General features: G+C 39.5%; 1 protein-coding gene across 1 annotated transcript in view; it reads right to left on the bottom strand.

Moving 5' to 3' along the window:
* LOC118858281 (maestro heat-like repeat-containing protein family member 1) overlaps window positions 1-13959 on the bottom strand; it is a 111408-nt gene that overhangs the window by 48040 nt on the left and 49409 nt on the right. Inside the window, exons 14-15 of the mRNA XM_036768773.1 lie at window positions 3320-3463; window positions 2910-3029 (exon numbers count right to left, since the gene is read on the bottom strand). Coding sequence (XP_036624668.1) covers window positions 2910-3029; window positions 3320-3463 — 264 coding nt within the window. The remainder of the gene's footprint in view (window positions 1-2909; window positions 3030-3319; window positions 3464-13959) is intronic.

Raw genomic sequence — 13959 nt, 5'->3', positions numbered from 1 at the left:
GAGTTCTCCTTAGGAGTCTTTCCTATGGATTTCCTAAAGGATAGAACAGAAGGGATCCAGATGGAGCCAGCTTTTAAAAATTTAATCAGTAAGCAGAAGAACAAGATCATTTGATCCTCAGTGAATTTATTGTAGACAAATATTGGTTGGGGAAAAGAGATTCATGAGAGCCTTGAATGTCCTATTAGCCTTAATGTGATTTGACCCAGAATGTCAGGTTCAGAAGATTCTGTGAAAAACCATCAAACCTTTCTGGTAGGCCAGGAACCTACCGCTTGGTACAAGTGCTTGCCACATGACCCTTCTCTACTCTCCAATACAATCCAGCATAACACAATAAACATTTATTAAGCACCTTGCATATTAAGCATATGCAAGGCAATAAGTAACTTTTAGATAATGCTTCATTCCTTCATTCTTGCAGCTTTTTATTTAGATGTGTGTGTGTGTGTGTGTGTGTGTGTGTGTATGTGTGTGACAACTACACAGACGTGCAAAATTATACAAAAGAGAAATCCTTGGAGCTAGGTAAGCCTGAGTTTTCCTACCTCTGGCATCTTAGTGGCTATGTAGCCTTCTGCAAGTGACTTAGCTTCTTATGCCCCATTTTTAGAATATTTTTAATTGCTGAAATAAAATACATAGGATTATAAAGGAAACAAATTGCATGGAAATACAGTTATCTAAATATTCAAATAAGAAACAAGTGCACAGACCCTAACCCCTACTCTAAGACTAGAAGTTTCAGAACAAGTACCTATTTTTATTGGGGGGGTGGGCGTCCTCATTGGAAATTCCCCATGCTAATGAAATAAAAGGTCAGGTCTAGTCAACGAGTATTTATTTATTAAGCATTTATTATCTACCAGTCACTGTACTATGCCCTGGGGATATAAACAGAATCAGAAACAAAACAGTCCCTGCCCTCAAGGATCTTACATTCTAATGGGGGAAGACCACATATAAAAGAAAGTTGGAAGAGTTAGAAGGGGTGGGAAGGAACTTAACCTTAAGGAAGCACTGGAGAGAAAGTCCTAGAGGAGAGTCAGGAGTACAGCCTGGAGAAGAATGCATTTTTATTTTAGCAATTACAAAATGTTCTGAGAATGGGGCCTATTGGTTTCATTAGATTGTGTTATGGGTAGAGTGCAGTTCTAGTTACTACTGTTGAGGGTTGAGGGAGCCGAGGTCCAGGAACCCCAAGACTAGAGCTCCTAGCTGGGGTCATTGAGGAGAAGTGCCCCTCAAGGACCTGAGTACTGGAGAGGGTCGGGGCCATCTGGAATGAATTCATGATCTCAAGCATTCTTTAAGTCAAGGTGGCAAAGATTTATTATGCCTTATGGCGGGCAAGAGTTCTTAGGGAACCTGCAACCTTACAGGGCTACAGGGAAAGTTTTTATGCAATATTTGGGGGTGAAACCTGTCAATTAGGTGTTTTGGGGTGGGATTGGGGAGTGGTTAAGGGGGGGGGTCAGTTCTTAAAGGAATAAGCACTTTTTGTATCTACCGTGTATGTATCTTACCCAGAGTTCACTGGGAAATAGCCCAAGGTGGGGACTACCTGGGGGTGTGGTTTTGACCATGAAATGTCACTAAGTCAATCAATGGTCAGGGCTGACTGGAAATATCCAGGTGGCTTCCATCAAATGTCTTGTTAGACAAGATGAATGCAAGAGAGCATACATTTGACTATGTCTAGGATACATTTCAGTAAGGTCAGTAAGTAGTAACTATTGTTATGGCCCAGTGCACAGCCAATTAGCACGTACACAGGAAGTCCAAACTAATAAATTCTATAGGTGCAGCTGACCGCAGTATCAGGAGGAGAGATAAGTGTTTTGCTAAGGCATGCTGACCTTGAACTGGAAGGGGACTGCTAGGGCCAATGCTTTGAAGCTAGGGAGAGATGTGATTTTAGAACTGGATGTGATTTTGGAATTGGGGTCCAGGCACAGGCACCCAAGAAGAGGCCAAGGAGAAATGTTAGAATCAGGGTCCAAGCACAAGCACCCAAGCACCCCATCACTACTGCTACTACTGCTACTACTACTACACAGATAAGGAAACTATGACTGAAAAATGTGAAATGACCTGTCTAGGATCATACAAATAGTAAATGTCAGAGCTGGATTAAACCCAAGTCTGGGAGGTAGGAGCTATTATTATCATCCCCATTTTACAGAAGAGGGAACTGAGGCTGTTAAAAGGAGATAAGTGACATATCCATGGTCACAGCTAATAAGTGCCTGAAGACAGATTTGAACTCAGGTCCTTCTTACTCCAGGGCTAGCTCTTTTTACTACCTAGCTACCTCATTAGATGTGGAAAGACCTGATGACTCTTCTCAATAGAATGAAAGCTGGGAGTGTATGAATGGGATAGTTAAGCCTTGAAATTAAGAAGATCTGGGTTCAAATTCTGCCCATGACATCTCTGACTGTGTGACCCTGAGCAAGTCCTTAAGCTCTCAGTGTTCCAGGCAATCCTCTAATTATGTTGATGTCTATTGTTTTGTCACTAGAGAGTTCTCAGTATTAAGAATTCTCGGGTCCAGACCAAAAAACTAAAGTAAATACACATGCAATACACATAGTCACTGTAATTTGTATCCACTTGGGAACTGGCTCCATTTACTTCTTAATGATCTATAACTCAATAGATCATAAGTCTTGGAGGACTGCCTGAGGCTCAGAAAAGTTAAGTGATTTAGCCAGGGTCATAAAGGTAGTGAGTGTCAGAAAAGGATTTGAACACCACGAATATCCAACTCCAAGTAAACACTCTAATCTCCTTGGACAGACTGACCCACCCAATGTAAATAACTGAGGTAAAAGGGTTGTTTCCCATTGTATTTGGCAGAACCTTAAAATAGGATGACTTTTGCCCAAGAACAGAATCTCACTTACCAACAAATGGTTCGTTGCTGCGCTCCTCAAATGAGTTTTGAGAAAAAATCTCTTTCCCTGGGCCATTATTTCTCCAGCCCTCAGGAGGGACTGAATAAATTCTCTCCTGATCTCTACGTCCTATAGTTCAGAGGTGTCGTTCATGGAGGGAGAGAAAGAAGAAGAATCATGAAGGAAGCAGCATATCCCAGCATAAGGTCAGCCAGTTAGTGTACAAGCATTTATTAAGCACTTATTATAAGTCACACACCGTGCTAAGCCCTGATGTTGTTGTTGGTGGTCCTTCATTTTTGAAGAAGCTAGCGAGTGTCTAAGGCTAGATTTTAACTCAGGTCCTCCTGACTCCAGGGCCAGTGCTCTATCCAGTGCATCATCTAGCTGCCCCTTGGTATGGATTGCATTTGACTTACAGGGCAGCTGGTCTTGAAGCAGTTGACTATCTTTTCAATAATTTCGGTCTCCACAATTGGAAGCAGCTGTTCTTTGGGGACTAGTAGAAGCACCTTCTGATAACTGTGAAGTAGAAGCCGAGTCATTTCCTTGCATGTCGGTACCTGGAAATTCCAGAAGAAAGCGTGAGGATAAGTGACCAGATGCTTGAGAAATGCCCTCTCTTTTTATTCCTAATGAACATGCTTCAGTGTTCTGAAATTTGGACGGCGCTACTACCATTATCACAACTTGTTCCCAGTGATGACTATAAGCACCCTTTACCAGGGTGTCTCCCCCATTCTGTGTTCTTCCACCCTCTGTGATTATATCCAATTTATCCGGTATATTTCTTATTTGTACATAGTCTAAAATAACTAACTATGAATGTATCATATGTAAACATTTATATACTTATATATTAATTTATTTTAAATATATATTTTATATATAAATATATGCATATATATTTTTTTATATCTATATCTATCTGTCTATCTCTCTCTCTCTCTATATATATATATATTTTTATATCTCTATCTATCTATCTGTCTATATATATATATACATATATATATATAGAGAGAGAGAGTGTGTGTGCACATACTCCTCTCTATATTGAAAGCCCTTTGAGAGAAGCAGCCATTTTTGCCGTGCTTTGTTTCCCTAGTACATATGAAACAGTAAGGCAATGGTAACGATGCAGATGATAACTGTCGTAATGCCTGTGCACTTCTGTATTGCAAAGTATAAGATGCTCTCCACATAGAAGGTGGAAGAAGTAAACCAGAGAACCGGATCCCACAAGCCATTTATCCGGCCTACCGCAGCAGTAAAACATTCCACTCACGATATCACAACCTGGAGCCTCACCATCCCAAAACCTCTCTGCCCCCTGCTGGGGTCTTCCCCAAAACAAACTCAGAGTATAGCTAAGTCAGCCTGTTCAGTTCTAACCATCATGAGGGCGGCCATTAGAACAACTTAGGGTATCTGCCAAAGGGGCCTATGATGCCCGGATTGTACACAATGACAGCGCCGTGGTGAACCTTAGAAGCCGCTGAGACAGTAACTGCTGCAGATTCAGGAGCTTTCAGCACAGAGACAGTAAGGGGGTTGGACAACTGGTCAGAAAGAGATGACAGGGGATACTTTGTTGGTACTGGGTGCACCTGGTACTGATTGACAATCCTATCGCCTACATGCAGTTCTGGTTTGCAGTTTGGGATACAGGAGTGCTTGTGATTGGTCACAAGGAAGCAGTGGTTCTGGTCACAGTTCCAAGGCCAAAAGGAGAGCTAGCACTTGTGGCTACAGGGAAGCAGGGGCCCTTCTTAGGTAAAAATCAGAGCACAGACCAGGGGAGCAATGACCATACTTCTCCCTGGAGCACACTACCTTGGAAGTACTGAAAACTTGCAGATCCCTAAAACTATCTCTGAAAACAGCAGCATTAAAAAGCTAAAGCTCTGGACAATGCTTCCACACCTACCCCAGGTGAACAAAGTCCATTTTCAACATTAAGTTCAAATTCAACAAGTAGGCTAGAAAAATGAACAAATAACAACAAAAAGAACTTAATCATTACAAAGTTACTATGGTGGCAGAGAAGACCAACACAAACTCAGAAGACAACAATGTGAAAACAGTTGCCAAAAACCTCAAAGAAAAGTGCTAATTGCACCTAAACCCAACAAGAGTTCCTAGAAGAGTTAAAGAAAGAGATAAGAGTGGTAGAGGAAAAACTGAGGGAAACTGAGAATGGTGCAATTAAATTATGAAAAGAGAATTAACAGCCTGATAAGAGGAGCACAAATAATGCCAAAGAAAATAACCTTTAAAAACATAATTAGCTTAATGATAAAAGAGGCATAAGTATTTACCAAAGAAAATAACTCTTTAGGGTGGAGCCAAGATGGCAGCTGGAACTCTCCCCCAGGACCCTCCAAACACCAATAAAAAATGGCTCTGAACAAATTCTACAACTGGAGAAACCACAGGATAGCAGAGAGAAGTAGGGCTCCAGCCCAGAACAGCCTGGATGGTTGCTGGGTAAGGTCTATTGCCCACAGCTGGAAGTGTAGGGGAGCAGAGCCCAGCGTGGGCTGCGCCTGGACAAACCAGATGGGGAGCCATGCACAACAGGGCCTAGGATCCTGAATCACTGAGCTGTGGCAGACTTCTCAACCCACAAACACAAAAGACAACAGAGAAGGTTAGTGGGAGAAACTGCAGGGGACAGAGTGACAGGAGTTCAAAGGTTCGGCCACCACCTTGGTGGCAGCAGAGGAGATGCAGCTACAGAACTACAGTTGCAGTTGCTTCCAGCCCCAGGCCCACCTGGTGAGAGGAATTAAGTGGTGGGTCCTAGCAGCAGTGCAGAGCCTGCTTAGATCTGAGTCCAGTCCAGGTTGGCTGTTCTTGGGGGAGGAGGATTGCTGGTGTGTCAGAGCTTGATGTGTAGAAATAGCTCTGAAAACAGCAGCATGGTCCCTCAAGCTTGGGACAAAGTAGTCTCTACTCTACAAGTAGTTATACCCCGATGAAATACTCAAGGGTCAAGTAGTTGGCTGGGAACATAGCCACGCATCGAAAATGATCTCAGATTGACTCAGACTTTGGAATCTTTCTTTGGTAACAAAGAAGACCAAAACATACACCCAGAAGAAGTCAACAAAGTCAAAGAGCCTACATCAAAAGCCTCCAAGAAAGACATGAACTGGTCTCAGGCCATGGAAGAGCTCAAAAAGGATTTGGAAAAGCAAGTAAGAGAAGTAGAGGAAAAATTGGGAAGAGAAATGAGAGTGATGTAAGAAAACCATGAAAAACGAGTTGCTAAAGGAGACTCAAAAAAATACTGAAGAAAATAACACCTTAAAAAATAGACTAACTCAAATGGCAAAAGAGCTCCAAAAAGCCAATGAGGAGAAGAATGGCTTGAAAGGCAGAATTACCCAAATGGAAAAGGAGGTCCAAAAGACCACTGAAGAAAATGCTACCTTAAAAATTAGATTGGAGCAAGTGGAAGCTAGTGTCTTTATGAGAAATCAAGGTATTATAAAAGAGAACCAAAGGAATGAAAAAATGGAAGACAATGTGAAATATCTCATTGGAAAAAGCACTGACCTGGAGAATAGATCTAAGAGAGATAATTTAAAAATTATTGAACTACCTGAAAGCCATGATCAAAGAAAGAGCCTAGATGTCATCTTTCAAGAAATTATCAAGGAGAACTGCCCTGTTATTCTAGAGCCACAGGGCAAAATAGAAATTGAAAGAATCCACTGATCATCTCCTGAAAAAGATCCCAAAAAGAAAACTCCTAGGAATATTGTTGACAAATTCTAGAACTCCCAGATCAAGGAGAAAATACTGCAAGCAGACAGAAAGAAACAATTTGAGTATTGTGGAAACAAAATCAGGATAACACAAGATCTATCAGTTTCTACGTTAAGGGATGGAGGGTCTTGGAATATGATATTCTGAAGGTCCATGGAGCTAGGATTAAAACCAAGAATCACCTACCCAGCAAAACTGAGTATAATGCTCCAAGGCAAAATATGGATTTTCAATAAAATAAAGGACTTTCAAGCTTTCTCAGTGAAAAGACCAGAGCTGAATAGAAAATTTGACTTTCAAACACAAGAATCAAGAGAAGAACGCAAAGGTAAACAAGAAAGAGAAATCATAAGGGACTTACTAAAGTTGAACTGTCTTTTTTACATTCCTACATGGAAAGATGATGTGTATAATTCATGAAACCTCAGTATTAGGGTAGCTGAAGGGAATATACATACATACATATACACACACACACACACACACACACACACACACACATTATATATATATATATATAGACGGAGGGTACAGGGTGAGTTGAATATGAAGGGACGATATCTAAAAAAATAAAATCAAATTAAGGGATGAAAGAGGAATATGTTGAGAGAGGGAGAAAGGGAGAGATAGAATGGGGTAAATTATCTCGCATAAAAATGGCAAGAAAAAGCAGTTTTGTAGGAAGGGAAGAGGGGGCAGGTGAGGGGGAAGGAGTGAATCTTGCTCTCAGCAGATTTGACCTGAGGAGGGAATAACCTACACACTCAATTGGGTATCTTACCCCACAGGAGAAAAGGAGGAAGAAGAAGATAAAAAAAGGGGGGATGATAGAAGGGAGGGCAGATAGGGGGAAGAGATAATCAAAAGCAAACACTTTTGAGAAGGGACAAGGTCAAGGGAGAAAATTGAGTAAAGTGGTATAGGATAGGAAGGGGCAAAATATAGTTAGTCTTTCACAACATGAGTATTGTGGATGGGTTTTGCACAATTATACACATGTGTCATATGTTGAATTGCTTGCCTTCTTAGGAAGGGGTGGGGTGTGGAGGGAAGAGGGGAGAGAATTTGGAACTCAAAGTTTTAAAAGCAGATGTTCAAAAGAAGTTTTTGAATGCAATTAGGAAATAAGATATACAGGCAATCTATCTTGCCCTACAAGAAAGTAAGAGAAAAGGGGATGAGGGGGAGTGGGGTTACAGAAGGGAGGGCTGACTGGGGAATGGGGCAATCAGAATATATGCCATCTTGGAGTGAGGGGGGGAGGGTAGAAATGGGGAGAAAATTTGTAATTTGAACTCTTGTGAAAATCAATACTGAAAACTAAAAGTATTAAATAAATAAATTTAAACATGAAAATAACTCTTTAAAAAGCAGAACTGGACAAATGGAAAAAGGTAACTGAAGAAAACAATTCCTTAAAAATTAAAATTGGGTAACTGGAAGTTAATGAATCCAAGAGACATCAAGAAACAATAAAACAAAGCCAAAGAATGAAAATATAGAAGAAATGAAAAATATTTCATGAAAAACTGACCTAGAAATAGATCAAGTAGGGATAATTTAAGAATTATTGGACTATCTGAAAACCATGATCTCAAAAAGAGCCTAGCTTTGTATTTCAATAAATCATAAAGGAAAACTGTTCTGATATCTTAGATTCAGAGGGTAAAATAGAAATTGAAAAAATCCACTTATCACCTCCTGAAAAAAGATCACAAAATGAAAACTCTCAGGAATATCATAATCAAATTCCAGAGCTCCCAGGTCAAGGAGAAAATATTGCTAACAGCCCAAAAGAAACCATTCAAATATTGTGGAGATACAGTCAGGATCACTCAAGATTTAGCAGCTTCTATGTTAAAAGAGTGGAGGCCTTGGGGCATGATCTTCCAGAAAGCGAAGGAGCTAGTATTACAACCAAGAATAATTTACTCAGCAAAACTGAGTATAATCCTTCGTGGGGAAAATGGATATTTAATGAAATAGAGAACTTTTAAGCATTCCTGATGAAAAGACCAGAGTAAATAGAAAATATGATACAACACAAGCATAAAAAGGTAAAAATCAAAGACAATTCATAAGAGACTCAATAAAATGAAACTGACTGCATTCCTATTTGGGAATATAATGCACATAATTCCTAAAAATTTTAGAACTTTATCATTATTAGGGAAGTTAGAAGTAGTATATAAAAAGGACAGGGGTAGGAATCATGATCTTAGACATAGTAAAAGCAAAGAAAGACCTAATAAAAAGAGACAACCAGGGAAATTACATTTTGATAAAAGGTACCATAGACAATAAAGTAATATCAAAATTTTTTTTACAGTAAGTTTCTCTGATAAAGGCCTCTTGTCTCTATTTGATTAATAAGAATATATTAAGAATAAAAAATAAGAAATATAATATAAAAATAAGACCCATTCCCCATTTGATAAATTGTCGAGGGATATGAACATGGAACAACTAGACGATGCAGTGGATAGAGCACTGGTCCTAGAGTCAGGAAGACCTGAGTTCAAATATAGCCTCAGACACTTACTAGCTCTTTGACCCTGGGCAAGTCACTTAACCCTGATTGCCTCAAAAAAAAAAGAAGAAAGAAAAAGGATTATGAACAAGTAGTTTTCAGAAGACATCGAAGCTATCACTTTTCATAGGAAAAATGCTCTAAATCACTATTAGTTGTAGAAATGCAAATTAAAACAACTCTGAGGTACTATCTCACACTTGTCAGAAATAAATGCTGGAAGGGATGAGGGAATGATAGGTACTCTAATGAAGTGTTGGTTGAGTTGTGAACTGGCCCAATTATTCTAGAGAACAATTTGGAAATCTGCCTAAAGGGTAATAAAATGTTGACTCAGAAGTAACACTACTAGGTCTGTACCTCAAAGAGACCAAAGAAAAAGGAAAAAGACATATATGTACAAAAATATTTAGAGCAACTCTTTTTGTGGTGGCAAAGAATTGCAAATTGAGGGGATTCCCATTGGGAAATGGCTGAACAAATTGTAGTATGTGATTGTGATGGAATTAGAAATGATGAGGAGGATGGTTTCAGAAAAACATGGGAAGAAGTATGTGAACTGAGTTGTGTTACATGATTGTGATGGAATACTATTGTGCTATAAGAAATAATGGATATTGGTTTCAGAAAAACATGGGAAGACACATACGAACTGATACAAACTGAAGTAAGCAGAACCAGATCATTGTACATAGTAACAGCAAAATTATAACGATGATCAACAATGAAAGACTTAGCTTCTCTGATCAAGATAAAGAGCCCAGAAAATTTCAAAGCACATCCAAAGGATGAAAAAAGTGCTGTATACCTCCAGAAAAAGAATCAATGAACTCTAAATGCAAACTGAATTATAGTTTTCTCATTTTCCTTATTTTTCTTGCTTTTTTGTGCAATATGGCTAAAAAGAAAATATGCTTTATATGATTTCACATGTATAATTGATATCAAATTACTTGCCTTCTCAGTGGGTAGGGGAGGGGTGGTAGAGAGGAAAAGAATCTGGAACCCAAAATTTAAAAAAAGATTGTTAAAAATAAATAATAATTAAAAAAGAAGTCACTTATCTTCAGTGGATAAATGAAGAAGTAGTTATTAGGCACCCATTGTAGCCTAAGATATGCTATAAGTGAATGTTTATGACAAAATGACCCTTCTTTAAATAGGGATGGCTCTTGTTTACATTATAATTGTAGGTGAAAATATTTTTTAAATGCTAGAAGGATGAGACAGTGTTGCTAATGGATAACGAGTTGAAGTTGGAGCCAGGAAGACTTGGGTTCAAGTTCAACCTCAGCACATACGGTCTATATGGCCCAGGGCTGGTCACTTAACTCATCTTCCCTGGACTGTTTATTATGCAGTAAAGACCTGCATAAGTCCCAGAAGCTCACTACACTCCTATTTCATGCATTGGAAGTGTTTGTAACCCCTGATGGCTCACCTTCTGATTAGTTCATTCCTCCTAGAACTTTTAGGCCCAGGCCAAAGATATCTGCATTCCTCTCCAGACTGAGCTGCAGTGCTATCTCCTTTCCATAGGGCTTTCTCTACCACACTCCCAAACCAGACACTCTCTCTCTGTCTATCTGTGGCTCTGTTTCTCTGTCTCTCTCTTTGTCCTATCTCTCTGTCCCTGTCCTCTCCCCACTTTACAACTCCTTTATATGTGTTCCCCCATCCCCCATTGAAATGAAAGCTCCTTGATTTTCTTTGTTCTTCTATTTGTATTCTCAGTGTTTATCCCTATACCTGGCATATAATTAAGTGCTTCATAAATGCTTGTTGATTGACTGGCTGGCTGACTCAGTGCTCTAGGAGGTTCTCTAAAACTATAACTTGCAGAGAAGTTACTGACCTGAATTTGTACAGGGAGTTACCTCACCTCTACCACATTGAAATGGCAGGTCCAGTTCCTGTCCTTAGTATAATAAAATTCTGGGAGACTTGCACTTTGAGAGAGGGTATCTAAGGAGATGAGTCATTAAAGATAACATGAGAAACTGGGCAGAGTGGGTAATATGATCTGGAGAAAGGTGTGATCCATCATTAAGCTTAGTGCATACTGATCACTTCTGCTGTCTAAATGAATTGCAAATGAACTATATGCCTTGGTTCAGAAACGGGAATTTGGTAGGAACACCAACATGGGGGCTGGGCTTTGAAACCAGGCACAGAAGGAATTTATTTGTGGTCCTGGGAGGGAATGGTCATGAGATAGAAGGCTCCCCAGGAATGGTGGCAGTGGCCATCAAGGCACATGGTCTCTAAGGGGACTATGCCTAGATAGTAATTCAAGACATTAGAGGAAAGACCTGAGCTTCAATACAAGATCACCAGTTAGTGGATTTACTTTAGACCAGTCAAATAGTGGAGGGGGAACAGATCAAGTGTTAGAACTTCCAATGGTCCAGAGTCATGGTAACCTCCAGAAGAAAAGTGATGCAGATGACTGCAAGGGGACTGCAGGTATAATAATAATAATGACAACACATTTAGAAAATATAAGGAAAAGAAAAATATAAGGAAAAGCAACACTCCCTTCTGCAGACTATCTAAGGGTAGGGAGACAGGAGGACAGAAGAAGGAGAAGAAAGGGTGGTTAAAGATGAGGGAGCAGGCAGCTCTCATCCTGGAGATTAGAAAAAAAGAGGGCATAGAGAGGGCTTGGGACTGAGAAATATCTCATAAGCAGTGGTGGGAGGGTGCTGGTGGCTTAACTTAGACAAGATCTGCTGTCCCTGCCCACCCTGCCTTTGACTCTACATTGGTATATGAAAAACATGAGAACATAAGATGTTCCCATAGCTTGGAATAGCTTTTCTCTCTCTGTCCCTACACAATCAATTTAAATTGTATCCATTTTTCAAGGCCCAGCTCAGGTCTTTCCTCTTCTGTAAAACATTCAATTGCCCCAGTTCATAGTGTTCTTTCCCTCCTCTGGATTCCCATAGTACTTATGGTCTCTTGTATTTTTAAAATTTTATATTTTCAAATACTTTACATAAGCTGCTCCATCTGAGTCTTGCAACAATCCTTTGAGCTAAGTATTATAAGTATTATACCCATCTTATAACTAAGACTAAGGTCCAGAGAAGATTAATGATTTGCCCAGGGTCACATAGCTAGCATCTAGCCTCTCTTCTGATTCCAATGCTAAATTTCTTCCTATCCTGTGATACTACCTCTCTATAAGTCTATTAATTTGCATTCCATCATGTACTATCTTATATTTTAATTATCTTTTGATATGTACAAGTCCTATTCCCCCAATTAGATTGTAATCTCCCTGAGGCCAAAGATCATATCTTATTTTATATAACCACAGAATTTCAGAGTTGGAAGGGACTCATTAGCCAACTCATTCAATCCATACATGTAAAGGAATTCCTGACCATCAACTGGGGAAATGACTGAACAAGTTGTAGAATATGATTGGGATGGAATACTATTGAGCTGTAAGAAATGATGTAAGGGATGGTTTCAGAAAAACCTGAGAAGATTAATATGAACTAATGCAATGTGAAGTGATCAGAACCAGAAGAGCATTGTACAATCTAACAGGATTATTGTAATAATAATCAACTGAGTTAGTGTATCAACAATGGGAATAGCAGCTGCTGTGGGGGCGTAAGACCAACACGCAGGAGGGCTGCTAGCACAGGTTCATTGATCTGCTTTTCTAAGGAAAGCAACTTTAAGGGGTTAACAATCTTACTTTAATTAAACATACATATATCATTCACTTAGTTCAGGGGAAAAAGTCAGCACCTTGAACTTTCAGAAAAAATGCAAACAGAAATTACAAGCAGACAAAATATAAACAGATCAACAGACAGGTTTCTGTCTGACCATAGCAATATATACACAGTTACCAGAGAGAGAAGCACCAACATCTGGGTTTTTCAAAGCCAGGAGGCTCCAACAGCTACCCAGAGTCTCATCTGGTCAAATCATATGACACACTTCCAGTGAGTGAGCCCCCAAAACAAAATGCCAACCTCAGATCATATATACACTTCTCAGGGCCCTGGGGCTTAGTACCTACTTAGCAAAAGGGTGTGGGGCCTGGGGCCTGTGGTTTCCTTGTTTCTTAAGTAGGTCAGGAAAGACTCTTGATTCAGTCAAAGACTCCCTATTGAAACAAGGCAAAACTTATCAAAGGCACTTGATTATCCTTGTGCTGAGAAGCATTCCAGAACAAAAGACAACAAAAAGTCCCACTTTGCTTACCATTACATTTGAAAGGCAAGACTCATCAAAGGTACTTGACTGCCTTAGTGCTGAGAAGCACTCCTAAAGAAAAAACAAAAGCAAAAAGTCCCACCCTGCTTGCCATCACAGTTCGCTACTCTGATCAATCCAATATCCACAATAATTCCAAAGCATACATGATGAAAAATGCTCTCCACCTCCAGAGAGAGAACCGAAGAACTCTGAGTACAGATAGAAGCATTTTTTTCACTTTGTTTTTCTTGCTATTTTTGTTGTTATTGTTTCAACAAGGCTCATATGGAAATATGTTTTACATGATTTCACATATCTAATAGATGGCATATTGCTTGCCTTCTAAGCATATAAGGGAGGGACTAGAGGGAGGGAATTTGAAACTCAAAAATTTTTTTAAATGATGTTAAGATAAATAAATAATGTTTTAAAAAAGGTATTACCCACTATAACAAACCCAACAAGTCATCACTCAGCCTCTGCCTGAAGACCTCACAAGGGAGCCCATTACATTTTTAAGATAGCTCC

The sequence above is a fragment of the Trichosurus vulpecula genome, chromosome 7 (genome assembly GCF_011100635.1).
Source record: "Trichosurus vulpecula isolate mTriVul1 chromosome 7, mTriVul1.pri, whole genome shotgun sequence".
NCBI classification, from domain to species: Eukaryota; Metazoa; Chordata; class Mammalia; order Diprotodontia; family Phalangeridae; genus Trichosurus; species Trichosurus vulpecula.
Note: the sequence above shows the minus strand (reverse complement) of the source record. Positions and strands in the feature narration are given on the sequence as shown.